Source organism: Protopterus annectens, chromosome 8.part0, assembly GCF_019279795.1.
Source record: "Protopterus annectens isolate FY-2018-M chromosome 8.part0, PAN1.0, whole genome shotgun sequence".
Classification (NCBI taxonomy): Eukaryota; Metazoa; Chordata; order Ceratodontiformes; family Protopteridae; genus Protopterus; species Protopterus annectens.
This window is the reverse complement of record NC_056741.1, coordinates 171,330,200-171,350,554: the sequence shown is the minus strand read 5'-3', so window position 1 is coordinate 171,350,554 and position 20,355 is coordinate 171,330,200. Positions and strand designations below refer to the sequence as shown.

The window sequence follows — 20,355 nt, the reverse complement described above, 5'->3', positions numbered from 1 at the left end:
GGTTTAAAAGCCCACGTTTGTGCTTTTCCTGCCGTTCCTGTAACTAGTCTAGTCCAGGTACAGATTTGCTGTATTCAGGACTGTTTGTAAACTTCTGAGTGGTACCAAAGTCTGCTCTTCAATTTTCCCTTAGATCTGCTGGCTCTCTATTCTCCTGCACATTTACTAGCTTATCAGTTTAGCACTCTACCAGATTTCTTGTAGCAATTATTGTAGCACAAAAAAGTGCTACCAGCACTAAACGTTGTACAAGGAAACAGCTCCAGTACCTATTTTTAATGCCCACCTCTTCAGGAATGTCTAAAGGTCAGTTCCCCATGCTTTCTCCTATTAACTTGGTGAACTTGGGCATCCTGAGGCAATGTAGTTGTAGAAAACCTTCTCCTCTTACCTCCCAACACTCAGACTTGCAAGAGATGCACTTATATATCCAAACTGGAAGCCACTCACTCTCCAGCCAAGACCGGTATAGCTGGTCAAGAGGAGGTCAACACTTGCACCACACCACATTGAACACATAGCCCTCCAGAACACACACTAGCACTGTCTTCACATAAAAACACAAACCACACACCCACCTTCACTGAGGCTCTCAATACAAATCTACCCAAACAGCAGAGACCTTCAAGGCAGAAATGCACTTGACCACCACAACACAACACTAATCATGAGACACATAACTCTCCTAAACAGTCTGCCACTCAACCAAAGCCCCTAAGGCAAAACAGCATGCCCAACACACTAGTCATAGGTGACTCAATAGTGAGGCACACTGATGTCCCACTCACTAGGTTGAATAAGGAGAAAGTAAAAGTCAGCGCTAGGATCCACCATATAACGCATGCACTCAGGTCCCTCAACAACAAGTACAAATATGACTCTGTCATTGTACATGTGGGTGTGAATGACCTAAGACGTACCTCCCTGGACTACATGAAAAGAGACATGGAGGAGCTCTTGGATTATGTAGCCCAGGTGGGTATGACTTTAGCCCTGAGCAGCATCTTACCATCACCCAGAATGATACCACAGTACAAGCAGAAAATGACTGATTTCAACAATTGGCTAAGTTTCTGGTGTCATTCTAAGGGGTTCCAGTATCTGTCTGCCTGGGATGACATGACTGACAGACCTCAATGCTTTGCCAGAGATAGTCTGCATCTGTCACCCCTGGGCTTCTGGATACTGATCAAGGCTCTTGCCACCACGATAGTGCCTTTTTTAGGCAGTGTTCCAAAGACCAAATTACCACCATAACAGCTACAAAAAAATGCAATCTGAGGGTCATGCTGCTCAATGCTAGAAGTCTAAATCTCAAAATGCACTTACTCGAAAGCACTCCTTAAAATGGAGAACATCATCATTTGTGCTGTAACAGAGACCTGCTTCAAGGCATCAGAAAGCACCCTTGCACCACCAGGCTATAACTCATTCCAAACCTTTCAGCCCCAGAACTTGGACCGAAGCTCCAAAGGAGGTGGTGTTTCCATATTCATAAAGGATGCGCACACCTCCAGACTGGTAGCCCAACATAATGCATCTGAGATACTTCAGGTGCAGCTAACATTGGGTAAGAAAGCGATTCAGGTCATAGCCTGCTTTAGGTCCCCAATCATATCTCAAGACTCACACTCCACATTCCTAAGCACCCTGGGCTACTTCAACTACCCCTCCATTAACTGGCAAAACTGCTCATGTACCAATACACTTGTCCAACACTTTCTGGAATTCATTAATTCCAATGCCCTGGACCAGCTCGTTTTTACCCCCACTAGAGGTAGCAACATCCTTGACTTGGTCATTACTATCATGGGTGACTGTTGCACTACACCAATAGTCAACTCCTCCCTGGTTAGATCTGACCACAAACTAATCACCTTGGAAATCCACCCCCCCCCCCCCCCCCACAAAGGTAAACACCATGAAAAACTTCTCCAAAGCTAACTTTGGGCTCCTAAAAACAGAGGTGGCTAACTTCACGGCACCCATGCAAATAGAGAATAGTTGCATGACTGCTGAATCATACACCAATGCACTGTACTAACATGTACACAAATGCATGGATCTCACCATACCCAATAGAACCAAGACTCTCTCCTCAAAAAAAAAAAAGAAACCAATCTGGTGGTCCCCTGCCATAAACAAACTATACAACAGAAGGAGGAAACTGATGTAGAATAAGGTGAAGTCCCACGACTGGAAAAACTCCCTTATCAGCCTCAAAAAAAGGTTGAGATCCCTCATCAAATCCTCTAAAGCTAGCTATGAAAACAGAATTGCAGCAGATAGTAAAGATAACCACAAGGCCTTCTATAGTTATGTAAAGAATCTCCATGGCAATACCCAGATTTGCTCTGAGCTACTGCAAAATGGTACCTCCTATACCGAGCCAACAGATATTGCCTATATACTGGCCAACAGATTCAGTGGCAACTTTACCCCCCCCCCCAAAGAACCAATCACAATACCAGTGGATTGCATGGCACCCAGTATTACTGCTGCACAGGTTAACACAGCACTGTCCAAGGCGATGAATACAGCTTCTATGGGACCTGACAATATCTCCGGCTGTGTTCAACATGAACTACAGAGTGAACTGGCACCACACTTGTGTGCTCTGTTCAATCACAGCCTTGCCTCAGGCTTTGTCCCTACCGAATGGTGCACTGCTACAGCTATCCCTCTCCATAGGGGCGGAGTGACTACAGACCCCAGGAACTATCGCCCCATTAGCCTGATGAGTCTGATTTGCAAAGCTATGGAATACATCATCATGGACCTAATAAACAAGGATATAGGGAATCGCCAAAGTCTGGATCCTACACAGTTTGGTTTTGTGAAGGGTAGATCATGCCTGCTGAACTTGGTCGACTTCTTTGAGTCAGTCACCAGAGCTGTGGATGAAGACAAGGTGGTTCATACAGCCTACCTTGATCTGGCCAAGGCCTTTGACACCATTCCCCACTTGGGAATCATAGAAAAACTCACTAAACTAGGCATCAACCCCTATATCACTAGGTGGGTAGCAAACTGGCTCACAGACAGAACCCACAGTGTGAAAGTAGCTGAGTCCAAGTCAGACTGTCGATCAGTCACGAGTGGAGTCCCACAGGGTTCTCTAATGTTTGGTATCTACTTCTGTGAAGTCCAGGCCAACATGAAGGGACTCTGACTGACAAAGTTCTCAGACGATTGCAAGTTGGGAGCTATTATTAACTCTCCAAGTGATGTTGACATCCTACAGAAAGGCCTCACTGAGACCAACGATCAGTGTCATAACCATGACCTTAAGCTCAATGCCAAAAAAATGTGTCATCATCACCCTTGAGAAAAACCCAGTTCCCTTGAATTACCACATCGATGGTAGTTCACTGAACACAGAGGGCATTATAAGAGATCTGGGAACACAGGTTGACAACAACCTCTCTTTTGGCCACCACATTGCCACTGTGGTCAGAAAGTCCTTCTATGTGGCACATCTCATTACTAAGGGTTTTGCATCCAGGAAGAAAGAGGTCATTGTCTCCCTCTACTCTTCCCTCATTAGGCCAGTCATCTAGTACAATGCCCAATTTGGCATGTCCCTCACTAGACACCTGCAACAACTGGAAAGCCCACAAAAGTAACTCACAAAGATGATCCTAGACCTTAAAGACTTATCCTATATGGACAGACTCAAAAACTCCAACAATTCCCTGTCTCATATTGCCTACTTAGAGGCCATCTCTGCTTTACTTACAAAGCCATGTCTGACCCAGCACTGTTAGAAATGCTATTTGCTTCATCAAACCATAGCACATCATGAAAAACCAGTGCATAAATACTCACAAACATCATTCAAATTCAAACATTCAAAAAAATCGTAACCAATCACATAAGAGTAAATCCCTGCTACAAAGTATCAAACATGGCTACAATGTTACACCAGGTCTGTCATTTAAAGGGCCACTCAGCCCTAACAGTACAAATGTACATAACATACAGAATGTATAAAAAAATACATATAATTTATTAAAAACAAAATATAAAACATCCCAAAAATAATAAAATAAAATATATGACAAAAGTACCTACTACAATATACCTTATGTAACCTGCGAGCTTTCAGAATAGGTTTAAGTGAAACCTGTCCTTTAAGATCAGAGCCCCTATCCAATCTCATCCAGATCTAATCTAATCTAATGATCCAGCATAACTCAGATCTTTTAGTAACATTATTTAAGTCACCCAAACAAGGATTCTCAAAAACTCTATCAATTACCAAGAATTTAAACATATGTAGAGTCCCTTTTTCTTCTTCGTGTCTAGCCAAAGCATTATATTTATTAAATACTCGGATCTGATATAAATTCTCCCTTGCACATAATTTTAGATTCCTAGTCATCTTGCCTATGTAGAACAAAGTGCAGAGCATACAATAGGCTAAATATACAAGATCTCTAGTATTACAATCTGCACTAACTTTAAAATAGAATCTAGTGCCCATATCAGGATGTACAAAGCTTCACTGTAAGTTGAAATGGTGGGAGTTTAGATGTCTGGTAGATGAAGGTGGAGGCTTGGTAAGATGATGGCCGTGTGCTATATTAATGAAAGGAGTGTCATGAGAAATGGAGAGAAAGACTTTTGATAGAGTCTGGGGAGATATTTGCAGAGTGGTATATAGATAGTTAAGGTAGTGGAGAGTAGTTGGGTTGTGCCGAAAGCTGTACGGTATGAGTTTATTGGCAGGCGAAGGTGAAGAAGTGAATAGCGTATAGATGAGGGATGAGACAAAAATGTGAATTGATGAGAAGGATAGCATTCCAAGTAATAGCTATAAGTATTTATATGAGTAGTGCTTCTGAGGTATTGGCATGTGTGTGTGTGTGTGTGTGTGTGTGTGTGTGTGTGTGTGTGTGTGTGTGTGTTGATATATGTATATATGCAGACACACACACACACACACACACACACACACACGGTTCTACTTGAAAAGGTCGACTTACCAGAATGTCAACTCTTGTAACAGCGAGACCAAAACAGTGACAATTCACAACAACGAACTCCTGGAACTGCAAATTTCACCTCTGGGAAACTAACCACTTGGCCACCACTGACCAGTGCCCTTTCCTCCATTGTAGTGCGATGTCGGAGTTGGAATATTTAGATGGGGGGTTTGGGGTAGGGAGACCCCCCCTCTCTGGTGGGTTTTATTTATGTATTACTTTATTTTTTCCAAAATGGTGGGTTTAATTTACAAATATGCTTTTTTCCGGGAAAGTATCCACTTGGCCATCTCTGAGGAAAGTAATATAATTATTAAATTAAACCAGCATACTGGAAAAAATAAAATAATGCATAAATAAAAGGCACCAGAGTGGGGGACTGTGCACACCCCCCCCCATGTAAATATTCCAACTCTGAGATCGTACTACAGTGGAAGAAAGGGGAAAGTTCATCAGTGGTGGCCAAATGGCTAGTTTCCCGGAGGCGAAATTTGCTGCTCCAGCAGTTCACTGCTATCAATCGTCACTGTTTTGGTCTTGGTGTTACAAGAGTCGCTGTTCCGGTAAGTCAACCTTTTCAAATAGAACTATTATATATATATATATATATATATATATATATATATATATATATAAATATAAATAAATAAAATCTACACATGTTTATATGAATGGCTAGATAAAGGTGTTGGTAAGAGGAGAGTGTTGCAAATGTCTGTATCTTTGGAATGGACTGCAGCAGGAATTAACAGAGCATAGAAACTGGAAGATTTTTTTTAATGTATGTGTCTTTAAGGAGTGGGTAATCTGTAGTAAATAAGTCATTGTCTCCCTCTACTCTTCCCTCATTAGGCCAGTCATTGAGTACAATGCCCCATTTGGCATGTACCTCACTAGAGACCTGCAACAACTGGAGAAGCCACAAAAGTACCTCACAAAGAGGATCCTAGGCTTTTAACACTTGTCCTATATGGACAGACTCAAAAAACTCCCAACTATTCTCTATCTCATATTGCCTACTTAGAGGCAATCTCTGCTGCACTTACAAAGCCATGTCTGACCTGGCTCTTTTAGAAATGCTACATCTAAAGAAATCCCAATCCTTCCACACCACATGCTCCAGAAACCTCAACCTCATTACCACACTCAACATGCTGGAGGGACAGGTTCATAACCCAGAGACTGCCCATGCTATGGAATAGACTTCCCATACATGTCAAGCAGAGCACCTTATTGGACCTCTTTAAGAGAAATTTAATAAGTGGATGGGAAACAGAAAATTCACCTCGGGGATCACTTCAGTGGCTCAACTCAACAGAGGCACTGGGAACTAAGGTCGGGTGGTACAATGCCATGGTAATTCTATGGGCTAGGCTTGTAAAGGCTCCAGGACCATTAGCCTAGTACACACCTATGAACCGATAAGAGTTAAGACAGAATAAATGTAAGGGTCTTGGGGATGTTGGCTGGGGATTTGGGGGTGGGAGGGGAACAAAACTGACAGAGATAAACAATCACAGTAGCAGGAAACAATCAGTCTATGTAGGCAACTTTAGCACAAGTAATGGTAAAGATAGTAAAAGCATTGCAAGATGTTTTGCCAGAGTTCAGCAAGCCCTCCCCCTTTTACGTGTCCTAAAACTAAGGCTTTAAAACATCAGTCTTAATATGCTCGGTATTTTTCAGTTGTAGAACTGTATGTGCCATTTTGAAATTAGAATGTTTAAAATAGGCCTCTTGCATTATTGTCAGGACTTACTTTTAATAACAAAGTGCATTGCACATTTCATTTTAACTGGATTGTTCTGTATTTGCTTTTGTGCAGTAACATTCACTGCTAGGTCTTAGATACAAGTGGTTTGGAATCTGAAACAGAGTAGAATATATTCTAGTAGAGACTAGTAATATACCAAACTATGCACTTCATAGTAGCATACCTCCTAACTCAGATCATATGTAGTCAACTTTAAATGTCTTCTCTAAATACACAGGTCACAGCTTGAGACTGGAAATGTTATGAAAATACAAAATGTTATTATGTTAAAATGAACCAATATGAAAATAGATGAAATAAAGTAAATAAAGTATATTAATAAATAAGTAAACAAACAAATAAATAAGCCGTTTCCACACACAAAAAAGTGTAGTCATTTATTTTCCTTTATGGCTTACCTTCCTTTATGGCTAGTGAATCCAAACGTTTCAAAATGGCTTCTCTGATCATCTCATTCCTAGCCCTAGCCAGGGTATAGGTATAAGCCAATAGAGCAAGTGTATAGGGATTAGTGACATTTGAAAGTGCTGATTCCAGACACCTCAAGCTGCGTGCAACTGTAACGGACTGTGGAAAAAGTTGCCCATGTTAGTAATAACAGCAGTGAATGAGTAAAATATTTTAAAATGCTTTGTTCAGTGTTTTGGACATTTCAGCTACCTTGCTATGTACAGTGACAGACTGCTTTACTCATATTAGAGCTGAGGATGTTATTAAACCTGTTACAACTCTACTGATTTGGAATAATGACATGAAAAACATTATAATCAAGTATAAGGGATAGTCACATACATCAATAATATCTTTTGACATCTTAAAATAGTCATCCTTTGTATTTTCATGGTTATTCCTCATTAGGCTTTTGCTCGATACTCTGTAAGTAATTCTGATTTTAAAAAGCAGCACAAGGAAGAACTCGCATCGCTGCATTCCAGATGATTTTTCTCAGTATGCAGAAGTCAGCAGTAATTGGACTGTCACAGCCCACACGTCTTGGGTCTCTAGACAAACTCCAGCTCACCCACTCTGAACCTCCAGTTGAAGCATGCACTTCCCGATTCTAACTCTCTAAGTTCTACTTCTTTTATGCTCCATTAAACTGGTAATTAGTACCTTGTTAACTGGCTAATACAGAGTGTTTACCTAACTAACTGCTGTGGGAATATTCCCAAATACCTTACTACAGCTCACAATTTAAAGACATATTACCAATTTAATAGAATGAACATGTTACACCTACCGGATGTTTTTGAGTAAAAATAATAGGTTGGGACCCTTGCACCATTTCTACTGGCTAAGCTAGTCACTACATATCTTCTTTTCTTTGAGGGATACTGCCCACTGGCACAGTTTCACACTGGCATCCATTTGCCTACATAACCATTGCAATGGAGAATGATCGGTTACTAAGGTAAAATACCTGCCTAGTAAATAGTACTTCAAAGCACAAAGGCCTACTTTATAAGCTAGATAGTCTCTTTCAATCATGAATTATCTTCATTCTGCATTGATCAATGTTCTGCTAATATATCACACAGGATCCTCTTACCCTTGAATGTATTGGTATAACATTGTCCCCAAGCCTACCCCTGATGCATTGCTATATAGGACTAACTTTTTACTTGAGTCAAGAGCCACTAACATACACCCAGAATATAGGATACTTTGGTTCATAGGTTCATAGGTTGGTACTAGGCTATCGGCCCTAGGGTCTATACAAACCTAGCCATAACAATTCCCTGGCTATTTCTTCCCATACTATTTACTTCCCTGGACCCCTGTCTAGCAGGGTGACTGATGTGATCCCCGGGATGAATTTCCTTTCTCCCATCCAATCATCAAGGTTCCTTTTAAAGAGGGCCAAAGAGGCGCTCTGCCTGACATATATGGGCAGTCTATTCCAGAGTCTGGGGAGTCTCTGGGTCAGGAACCTATCCTCCAGCATGTTTTGTGTATTGTGATGACAAGGTTTAGATCCCTGGAGTGTATGGCTCTGAGGGATTGGGATTTCTTTAAGTGTATCATGTCCAACAGCTCTGGGTTTGACATGGCCTTGTATGTTAAGCAGAGATCGCCTCAGAGTAGACGGTATGTGACAGAGTATAGCTGGAGTTTTTTAAGGCGGTCAGCATAGGGCATATGCTTTAGGCCTGTGATTCTTTTAGTGAGGTATTTCTGTGGCCTTTCCAGCTGTTGCAGATGTCTTGAGAGGTACATACCAAATGAGGCATTGTATTCTATAATGGGTCTAATGAGGGATGAGTACAGTGGGACAATGACCTCCTTTTTTCTGGATGAAAAGCCCTTAGTGATGAGGTGTGCCACATTGAAGGATTTCCTGACAGTTGTGGGGATGTGGTTATTAAAGGTGAGACCACTGTCCACCTGTGTCCCCAAGTCTCTTATCACATTTTCGGTGTTTAGTGTACTGCCACCTATGTGGTAATTCACGGGTACATGTTTTTTCCCAAAGGGGATAACTATACATTTCTTGGCATTGAACTTGAACCCATGGCTCTGGCACTAAGCATCTGTTTCTGTAAGGCCCTTTTGTAGAGTATCCACATGATTTGGGGATTCAATAATGGCTCCCAGTTTGCAGTTATCTGCGAACTTTGTGAGCTGGAGTCCCTTAGTGTTGGCCTGTACTTCAGAGAAGTAGATGCCAAACAAGAGAGGTCCCAGGACTGAACCCTGAGGTATTCCACTTGTCACTTGTCTGGAGCTGGATTTGGTGTCAGCTACTTTTACAGTGTGGGTTCTGTCAGTAAGCAACCCATTGAGTGATGTAGGGATTAATGCCCAGCTTAGTAAGTTTATCTATGATTCCAGAGAGGGGGATGGTGTCAGAGGCCTTGGCGATGTCCAGATAGGCTGTGTGGACTGCCTTACCCTTGTCCACGGCTCTGGAGACTTATTTGAAGAAGTCAATCAGGTTCAGGAGACAAAATCGGCCCTTCACAAACCAAAAATGGGTGGGGTCCAGTGTCTGAAGGTTGCCAATGTCTTTATTTATAAGTTCCATGATAATACATTCCATGGCCTTGCAGATCAGGCTCATCAGACTGATGGGGCAGTAGTTCCTGGGATCCAAGGTGGATCCCCCCTTGTGGAGTGGGATAACTGTAGCTGTGCATCACTCAGTGGGCATGAAGCCTGAGGTGAGGGTATGATTAAACATGATGCATAGGTGAGGTGCCAGTTCATTTTGTAGTTCATGTAATACACAGCCAGGGATGTCATCTGGTCCCATGGATGCTGTATTCTTAGCTTTGGAGAGTGTGTTTTTTACCTGTGTGGCCATTATTACTGCAATTTGGCAATCTTCCGGTATTAAGATGGGCCATTTAGGGGTTGAGAGGGGGGGTGAAGCTGGCACTGAATTGATCTGCCAGGATATTGGCAATATCCTTGGGATCAGCATATTTAATGCCATTCTGTTGTAGCTCAGAGCAGATCTGAGCATTGCCATTTAGATTCTTGACATAGCTATAGAATGCCTTGTGGTTGTCTATGGAATCTTTGGAAATTTTATTTTCATAACTAGCTTTGGAGGATTTTATGAGGGCTCTCAGCTTCTTACTGAGGCTGGTAAGGGAGTTTTTTTGCATCCTGGGATTTTCTTCTTTTCTGCAACAGTTTCTTCCTTTTGTTGTAAAGTTTGTTTATGGAGGAGAGCATCTTGGTTCTATTTGGGATGGCACGATTCATGCATGAGTGGATGTGCTCGTACAGTGCCTTAGTGTAGGACTCAGCAGCCGAACTTTCAGTTCCTGTCTGCATGGATGTCATGAAGTTTGTAACTTCTGACTTGAGTAGCATGAAGTTGGCTTTGGAGAAGTTTTTTATGGAGGTTTCCTTACTGGGGGGTGGGGGTGGGATGTGTATGTTAAGGGTGATTAGCTTATGGTCTGACCTGACCAACGAGAGGGTGACCATAGGTGTGGAGCATCGATTTCCCATGTTGGTAATGACCAGGTCTAGGATATTGGATCCCCTGGTGGGACTATGGATTAGTTGATCCAGGGCATTGGAATTTATGAATTCCAAGAACCGTTGGGCAAAGGTGTTGGTACACGAGCAGTTTTCCCAGTTAATGGCAGGGTAGTTGAAATCACACAGTATTAGGGTGTTTGGTTGTACATTAATATTTTCCAGTATGTTTAGAAAGGTGTAGTGGGAATCTTGGGGCATGGTGGGAGATCTGTAGCAAGCTACAATTTGGAATGCAGTCTTACCTAGTGTTAGTTGCACCTGGAGAATTTCAGACACATTGTGTTGGGCAACTAACCTGGTGGTGTGAATATCCTTGGTGAATATGGACACTCCTCCACATTTAGTGTTTCGATCCTGGTTTGGTGGCTGAAAGGTGTGGTAAGAGTTGTAGCCTGGTATTGCAGGGGTGCTCTCTGGAGCCTTGAAACAGGTCTCAGTTACTGCACAGATATCGATGTTCTCCATTTTTAGGAGTGCCTCGAGAGATTGCATTTTGAGGTTTAGACTCAAAAGACTAGCGTTAATAAAATATTCCATCTGCATATTATCTCACCTTGAGAGGAGCTTTTTTTCTGTTGTGAACTGAGTAACTGTCAAAGGACAAGCAACAGTCAAAAAAATTAGGCACACACTTCCTAAAGTGCCCAGCTAGTCCAAGAAAAGTATTGACTTGTTTTTATTGGAGGAGACAGGGCAGGTTTCTTATGACCTCTGCTTTTTCCCTTCCTTTCTCTATAAGGTTTTCCTGTGTGTTTACTTCCAGAATGCCCATTTTTTTATTCACAGCAGTATGACACAGCCTTCATTTGAGTAAATGAGACTCCTAGTCCTTGAAATGACTACTTAATTTAGATATGCTACAGTACCAATGTTTTTATATTATATCATTTTTTTTATAATTATTTAAACTGCAGATGCTTTTGTTTTATTTTTGAGGATTGTAAAATTATTGTTCTTAAAATGCTTTTTAATAATATGGAGCTTTTCTCCTCAGGCCTCCTCTGTAAATGTGCTTCTACCCAGTCGGACTTTCCCTGTAATCAAATGTCAATAGATATATAAATAAATACTTACCATGAATGAGGCTTCAGTGTTTTATCCATTAGCCTCTGAATATTGGATGGGGCTCCATATACACCAAATGGTAATAGTGTTTACTGACATAGACCATCAGGGGTTCCAAAGGCTGTTTTTCCTTCAATGGGTGATGGGGCGTGCATGGTATCTGCAACTATCCCTTTATGATATCTAGTGTTATTATATACTGGCCTTTACTATTTATCTGTTATTTCATTAGTTCCTGGCATGGGATAGCTATCACATTTTTATATGCTTTTCAGTTTCCTAAAGACATTACAGAATCTAATTCTTCCATTAGGCTTAGGAAATAGTACTACTATGTTGTTCCATTCACCATGTAACTCTTATCATACTTAGTTTAAGCATTTCTTTTTTAAATATTTTTACTAATAACTGTTCTTATGATTATGGCATTCTTTAAATTCTTACTCTAATCTTCACTTCACTTGTTTCCCTGTGTTATATTCTGTTATTTTGGTTCTCCAGCCATTTATCAAAACAAGAAATGTTCTTAATTCTTGTTTGTGTACTTTTGAAAAAGATTTGCCAGTTGTACTTAAGGCAAACACTCGGTTCTCCTTCAGCAGACATCTTTGTTTCCTGTCACAGTGTCAGGACATTGCTGTGATAGGCTGTCTTAACATTATAGTTAATTGCACTTATTCTTTCCATCACCTCAGTTGGCCCCTGCCTTCTGTCCAGAAATGCATTTTCATGAGCTTCACTCACACTAGTATCTGATCTCCTGGGTTAAATTCTCTGAACTGGACAGTTATACAAACTCATTGTTAAATATCCTGGGTTGTATGTGCTCCCTTACAATAAACATTATCCACTTTAATCCCTTGCAAAGTAACACAGTGTTCTGTCACATTTTTAAATTGTGTTTTTTTAGGTTTATAGATTCATAGGTAATTACTAGGTTAGCTGCCTTTGTGGGCCATTTTAAGCCTAGCCATTTTCCCTTTTTATGCTCAAATTGCTCTATCCCATTTGGTTAGAGATAGGCTTTACCCATCTTATGGTTGATAATTATATATTACCCATAATGAGAATAACTGTGATCATACTATAGATAATTTGAGGGGACTGATGCATGGAATAAAGCATTTAGGAGCTGCCTGTGTCCATTAGTGGTACAGGAGACAAGTTCTCCCCAAGTTTCCTTAGCAATGTGAAGCAGCCCTCTTGGGTGCCTGTCATACAAAATTTCCAATTCGATAAACCCAGTTAAAAATTGTAGCACCTCTCTGATTGTCGACTGGTCCCAGTTTTTACCATTCACATCTATGACTTTCTTTAAGATGGTTTTAGTGTTTTGTTATCTTTACACTAATCTATAAGTCTACAAATGGTATAGTGATGTCTTCTACTGTTTGATTTTAAATAAATGATACCACTGATGCATGCTAGAGAAATAATAGTGCAAGTTCTTTAGAAATAACCTTAATGTTAGTGTTACATAATGACCCTGTTTCTGAAAACATGGTAGCAATGTCCATTATGACTAGTATGCAATGAAACCCATTTCCAGATTTTACTAGTGGTCTCATGATGTCCATACCAATGTGTTCAAATTGTACTTGGATGAAAGCCAGTAGGATAGATTTTATTCTTGAATCGGGGACATTTTCAGGTGCTCTGTAAAAAAAGCACAAACGTGTTTCTGTCTCTTTCATTATACCAAGTCAGTAAAATATAACTAGTACCTTTGTGTTAGCTTTGTCCATACCCATGTCACTTCCCATCATGACAATGGACTAACTTCCTAGTGTTCTGTAAGGTTTTGTGAATAATAATGGATACAAATATTAGGTTCATAGGTTCATAGGTAGGTATTAGGCTATCTGCCCGAAGGCATTTATAAGCCTAGCCAGAATGTGTTGGCTTTCGCCGCCCCCTTAGATTAGTTCCCTATGCTTCTGTCCAACAGAGCCACTGAAGTGATCTCCGGGGTAAACTTTCTGTTTCCCATCCACTCATCAAGGTTTCTCTTGAAGAGTCTTAGCGAGGAGCTTTGCCTAATGTAGACTGGAATCTTGTTCCAAAGCATGGGAAGTCTCTGTGACATTAATCTATCCCCTCCAGTACGTCCTATTTATTGTTGTGGTGAGGTTTAGATCCCTAGAGCGTGTGGCTCGAAGGGATAAGCTTTTCTTTAGGTGGAGCATGTCGATCAGTTCTGGGTTGGACATGGCCTTGTATGTCAGGCAGAGATCACCTCTGAGTAGGCAGTATGTAACCGAGTACAGCTGGAGTTTCTTCAGTCGAGCTGCATAGGGCATCTGTTTGAGGCCAGTGATCCTCTTGGTGAGGTACTTCTGTGGTCTTTTCAGCTGTTGCAGGTTTCTTGTAAGATACAGCCCAAATGGGGCATTGTACTCTATGATGGGTCTGATGAGCGATGAGGAGAGGGGCACAATGACCTCTTTTGATCTGGATGTGAACCCTTTTGTGATAAGGTGTGCCACGTAGAAGGATTTTCTAACCACTTTGGCAATGTGATTAACAAAGGAAAGTTTATTATCTACTTGGGTCCCCGGATCCCTTATTATGTCTTCCGTATTTAGGGGACTACCACCTATGTGGTAGTTTGTGGGTACTTTGTTTTTTCCAAAGGGGATGACTATGCACTTTTTGGCATTTAGCTTGAGGCCATGATTTTGACACCAGGTGTCCTTCTCAGTGAGACCCTTTTGGAGGATGTCTATGTCAGCTGGAGAGTCAATTATAGCCCCTAGTTTGCAGTCGTCTGCGAACTTGGTCAGCCATAGTCCTCCTGTGCTTGCCTGTGCCTCTGAGAAGTATATGCTGAACAGGGGGGGTCCTAGGACGGAGACCTGGGGAACGCCACTTGTAACCGGTTTAGAGTCAGACCTAGCTCTTGCAACTCTTACCATGTGGGTTCTGTCCATGAGCCAGTTGGCAACCCATCTTGTGATGTAGGGGTTTATGTTCAGGCTGGTGAGCTTGTCTATAATACCAGAATGGGAAATGGTGTCAAAGGCCTTTGCGAGGTCAAGGTAGGCTGTGTGCACCACCTTTCCCTCATCTATAGCCTTGGTAACTGTCTCAAAGAAGTACATCAGGTTTAGGAGGCATGATCTACCCTTAACAAAGCCGAACTGGGTAGGGTCCAGTGTTTGGAGGTTCCCAATGTCTCTGTTAATGAGTTCCATGATGATGTGCTCCACAGCCTTGTAGACCAAGCTAGTCAGGCTTATAGGGCGATAGTTCCCGGGGTCTGTTGTGGCTACACCTTTGTGGAGCGGAATAACCGTTGCTGTGCACCACTCTATGGGTACGTAACCTGTGAAGAGGCTGAGTTTGAACAGTGTGTTTAGGTGAGGGGTTAGTTCGTCTTTGAGCTCATGTAGGACGCAGCCTGGGACTCTGTCTGGTCCCATTGATGCTGTGTTTTTGGCTTTGGAGAGGGCTGTTTTAACCTGAGTGTCTGTGATTTCAGGAGCACTACATTCTTCTGGTATGGTTATGGGCTCTTTTGGGGGTGGGGGGTGAAGTTTGCACTGAACCTGTCTGCCAGGATGCTGACAATATTGGTCAGTTCAGTGTATTTTGTACCATTATGCACTAACTCAGAGCAGATCTGAGCATTGCCACCACTTATTCTTTCCTTTTCTGACCTTCTGTACACAAGAGGTCATCTTTTAACTCAAAATAGGGCTAAGATGTAACCTTGGTTGTGTTCCATTTTACCTTAATTAAATTATCATCTGCCTGATATACTTTTTAAAAGTGTATATAACTCCGTAAGTCCACTCTGAAGGTTACTTTCTTCAATAGCTTGTCATAAAGGGGGGTGTAGCTTTTTAACCACCAAACTGTGTTGCAGGAGCTTGTTTGGCATCTTTCTACATGAAAGAGATTCCGATTAATAGTCTCTGCTATTAGTACCGACCATTTGAGTAGTACTGTTGCTGGTTTAGTTTATTCTTTCTCTTAGTGTGAGTGGATGCCACACTGTCACTTTCTTTTTCCATATTGCTTTCCCAATGCAAAAGGAATACCAGAACAAAATGTATTGTTAGCCTTATTGCTTTCTTTGCTTACAGATACCTGTTGCTGAATGTTTACATTTATTTAGATTTTCTACTTGATACTAGCAGATATTGCCCCCAAATGTTGCATTCTCTTATTCAGCTCACTTTTATTTTTCATTTTATTCTGAGTATCAGCACTTAATTACCCTTCTTCATCTATTTCAGCCTCAATTTCTAAAGCAATACTTCTTGCAAAGATCTGTGCTGACTTTTTTCTTGCACAAAGTTTAACTCCAGAATTTTCTTAGTTTACCTTCAGCTCCTGTACTGGCATCTCATACAGTTTCAGGTTTCTGTTTTTTAAATTAAAGCTGCTCATCCTGTAAGGCATCAGTTACCTGTAACTATACCTGCTTAGATGATACAAAGGATCCAGTCTGTTGGTGGCAGTATGTCACTGGAATCTGAGATCACTATACTTCCTAGAAAAGGGATATTCAGAGAGAGAAATAGCATCTCTGACTTGCTATATCAAGTGCGATCTTTTGGCCATTCAGTCTCTGTATTTTGGGACTTGATCTAGCAAGTCCCAACATTTCAAATGGTTACCCCATTTCAAAGTTAACTTCTAATGCACTGTGACCCTCTGCAGGATTACAGGTTTACTTGTAATGAACAGATACATGTCTTTACTTATAATGAATGGATAGATATGTTACATAAGTATTAAAAATGGGTTATATGTCCAATGAGGAATATCCTTTAAGTACCTTATAGAGCATGGAACAGCTTACTCCCCAGTCAGAATGAACAACTGTATGTGCATTGTGCTGAGAGGTACCTTTGCCTGATGACTTACAGCTTGGCAAGGATATGATGCATTATGTTGGCATGACTGGTTGCAACCAGTTCTGGTATGTGACCTGCAGTTGGTGCTCTTCTAGACTTGAGTGAGTGATTTACAGAGAATGGATAGGCGTGGTATGTGTGCATGAGGCTTTTGTGGTAACATAGAAACGTGTATGCTGATATTTGGCTTTAAAGGGGCTGCATAGCGTAAACAGTTAAGGTTGTTGTATTTTAGTTTACACTGAAGTTGTCATTTGCTATGATTACTTTATGGTGTTAACATTAAGTGACACAAAAGCAGACCACCAAACAGTTCCCACATTAGAAATAAAAGTTTGTCATTTAGCTGTGCTGTGTATGATCCTTCTTTGAGTGGTTCTCTGTGGGACTGGCTGTACTGGTGTCATCCAGGGGTTTGTTGCAGTGTAACACTGTTACTAAATACCAGTTAAATTTGAGTGTGAACATCTGTGGGACTGGCTTTCCTGTTGGTGCTACAAGTGCCTGTCAGTGCAATATTGTTACTGAAAGCTGGGGGTGGGGTGGGGTGTTGGTTGGCACACTGTTATAACACCCTACACAGAAATCATCACGATTGTTTGGTGTTGCAACTTGCAGGCTAGTATACAACCACAAGTTAACCGCATTTGTGCTCTGAATATGTACTGGCTTTAAAATGGACTACATTTTTTTTTTGGGGGGGGGGTGGTGAAGCAGAGAGTCATGTGACTGCAGGGCAACACAGATAATTGCTGATTGTGAGGGCAGCGTGGTAGACCTTAGAGTACAAATTGAAGAAAACTGGCTACACTTCTAGTTTTCAGTGCCTCTCCTGTTAGTTGTGATGACATAATAGTTGCCCAGTCTGCTTGATGCCATAATATCTTGATGGTATTACAGAGCTCAAAAAGAGATCCAGCTGTTAAGTGTGAGGCATTTTCCTGTGTGTATATTTGGCTGGGGACATATGGCTGAAGTAGAATTCTGCTGCAGAAACATGATTGTCAGACATATACTCTGTACTCAGAGAAACATGCAGTGCTATAACCATAACATCAATAACAGATTGCATGTGGGCAGGGGAAGTAATGCATATTGTGCTTGTTGTACATTACATGCTTATGCTACTACAACATGTAGAAGTGTGTTACAGCATCGAGGAAAGTGTGCATGCTGCTGTTGTCAAATTTATGCTCCAGTATGTGTTTTAAGCAATGTTCTCTAGACAGCACAATGGGAGTAATGATCCACACACACCATTAATAACTACTGATCCACAAACACCATTAATAAGTAATGATCCACACACACCATTAATAAGTACTGATCCACACACACACCATTAATAAGTACTGATCCACACACCATTAATAAGTACTGATCCACACACACCGTTAATAAGTACTGATCCACACACCATTAATAAGTACTGATCCACACACACCATTAATGAGTACTGATCCACACACACCATTAATAACTACTGATCCACACACCATTAATAAGTAATGATCCACACACACCAGTAATAAGTACTGATCCACACACACCGTTAATAAGTACTGCTCCACACACACCGTTAATAAGTAATGATCCACACACACCATTAGTAAAGACCTTGCCAATTATACATTATATACTGCATTTTTACTGTCACTCACTGTTCACTGGGCATCCTGCTGCTTATTGTACTGCTATATGTCTCTAGGTATGCTATGGTCATGAACAGTATTTCCCTCCTGTGCACTTGGTTGCTGAAGTTGTAGGCATGGCTAAGCATGCTTCCCTGTGCCAACAGTGAATCTGTGACAGCTATAGGTCTCTGGAGCTGAATTTTATTTCAGCCATGTAATCCTAACCAAATGTACCAAGGGAAATGTTTTTTCTGTCTAGCAGCCTTAACCCATTGAAATAACTATACATTTACCTCACAAGTATGGAGTTTCAGCTAAACTACACTTATTTTTTAATATATACATGGATTTAAGGGACGGTTATAGTTGTCCTTCTGTTATTTTTCATCCATTGTTTGATAATAGGCTGGCTGATATTCAAATTTGTACATGCAGCAATCATGGCATGCAAAAATATTTTGCTGCATGGAGATTGGATTCTTAGTTTCCACAGTGCTCTGATTTTAACAATTCCATATCATGATTCTAGGGATTCACATACAGAGGGTTTATCTTTTTCTCATAGTAGATAGAGCATATTTAATTTCTATTTGAACATTATGTTCCACTCTTTGTCAGCTGGTTAAGTGAAAAGTTGGAATAAGGAGTATAATTTGGTAATAACACTGGAGTGGGTGTGGGTATCACAGGATGTACCCATGGCTGGTATAGATGGATCATGAGGACAATGCCTGAGTGATCAAACAAAGGCAACAGTGGGTAAATCCTGTGACAACCACATACCGGAGTAGGTTATTGCTATTGTGACACCCCACCTCTGGGCCAGTAATGAAGGAGCCTCAATCCTCACCACGGACACCGGTGAGGGATGTTCACCTGGAACAAAGATAGATACACACAGTATTTCCAGATGCAGCTATCTGCACCAAGCAAAATTTCCCTTAAGAGCACACAGGGAACACACTCCTGGAGCTGGGTTTCCCTCTCTCTTTCTCTCTCTCTCTCTCTCTCTCTCTCTCTCTCTCTCTCCAGGCCCGAAATAAGACTCCCCTCTGACACAGTTGTAGAGTTGAGTCCTCAGCCGAGTGTTCCAAGCCAAGTCCTCCAACACCCTCTCTGTGAAACCAATGGTCTGTGTCTCTGCTTCAAGTAGCTGATATACACACTCTTTGAGATTTGATTTTCACACACACACACACACACACACACACACACACACACACACACCTGGGAAAAGCTGCACAGATTTACTAGCTATGTCCCCTCTGCCCAGACTATTATAAGATAGATACTGCCACCAGAACACTCCAAAGTCAGCTACTCTAAGGGTATCCAATTATACTGAGTAAAATTAATACTAATACAAATGGTAGTGCCTGTACAATGCAGCAAGGCTTCCAGGAGTGGCCACAGTGTCACCAAATAAATATAAGTACTCTCAAAGGTTAAAATATTCTCTAAAAGACCAGCCACAATGAAAAGTTTAAATATATTTAATAGAACACTCCAAAGCAAGCTACATTATTATTATGCATTAATACCCTGTTGGAGAGCATTCATTCTCCAGGAGGGTACTAATGTACGATTTTTCCATTATCTAATAAAGAATATCCACTTATTATAAATGGTGACACAAGACATATATATATATATATATGTAATATAAGTTATAGAACAACCTAATGAGCTGAATAAAGTTTTGAAATACAAGGAAGCATTATAAACATTGTTACTTAATGACCTGTATAGTAATTAAAGTGCACCTTAAATATCAGGGAGGAGATAATGTATGATATTTGTAGGATATAGGTTCATTGGTTCATACTAGGTTATCTTCCCTAGGGCAGCCTAGCCAGAATGTGTTTGGCTTTCGCCACCCATTTTAAATTAATTTTGCTATGCCCTTTTTCGAGGTTAGTATACTGTGCCTCTGTCTAACAGTGACACAGAAGTGATACCCGGGGTAAACCTACGATCCCCATCCACTCATCAAGATTCCTCTTGAAGAGAGTCAATGAGGGACTCTGCCTAAC

At 41.1% G+C, this 20,355-nt stretch overlaps 1 protein-coding gene across 1 annotated transcript in view; it reads right to left on the bottom strand.

The window, feature by feature from the left end:
- The window catches only part of LOC122808690 (alpha-2-macroglobulin-like), a 1,814,690-nt gene that overhangs the window by 284,424 nt on the left and 1,509,911 nt on the right, over window positions 1–20,355 (bottom strand). The window contains exon 28 of the mRNA XM_044079678.1: window positions 7,161–7,329. Within this exon, the coding sequence (XP_043935613.1) occupies window positions 7,161–7,329 (169 nt within the window). The remainder of the gene's footprint in view (window positions 1–7,160; window positions 7,330–20,355) is intronic.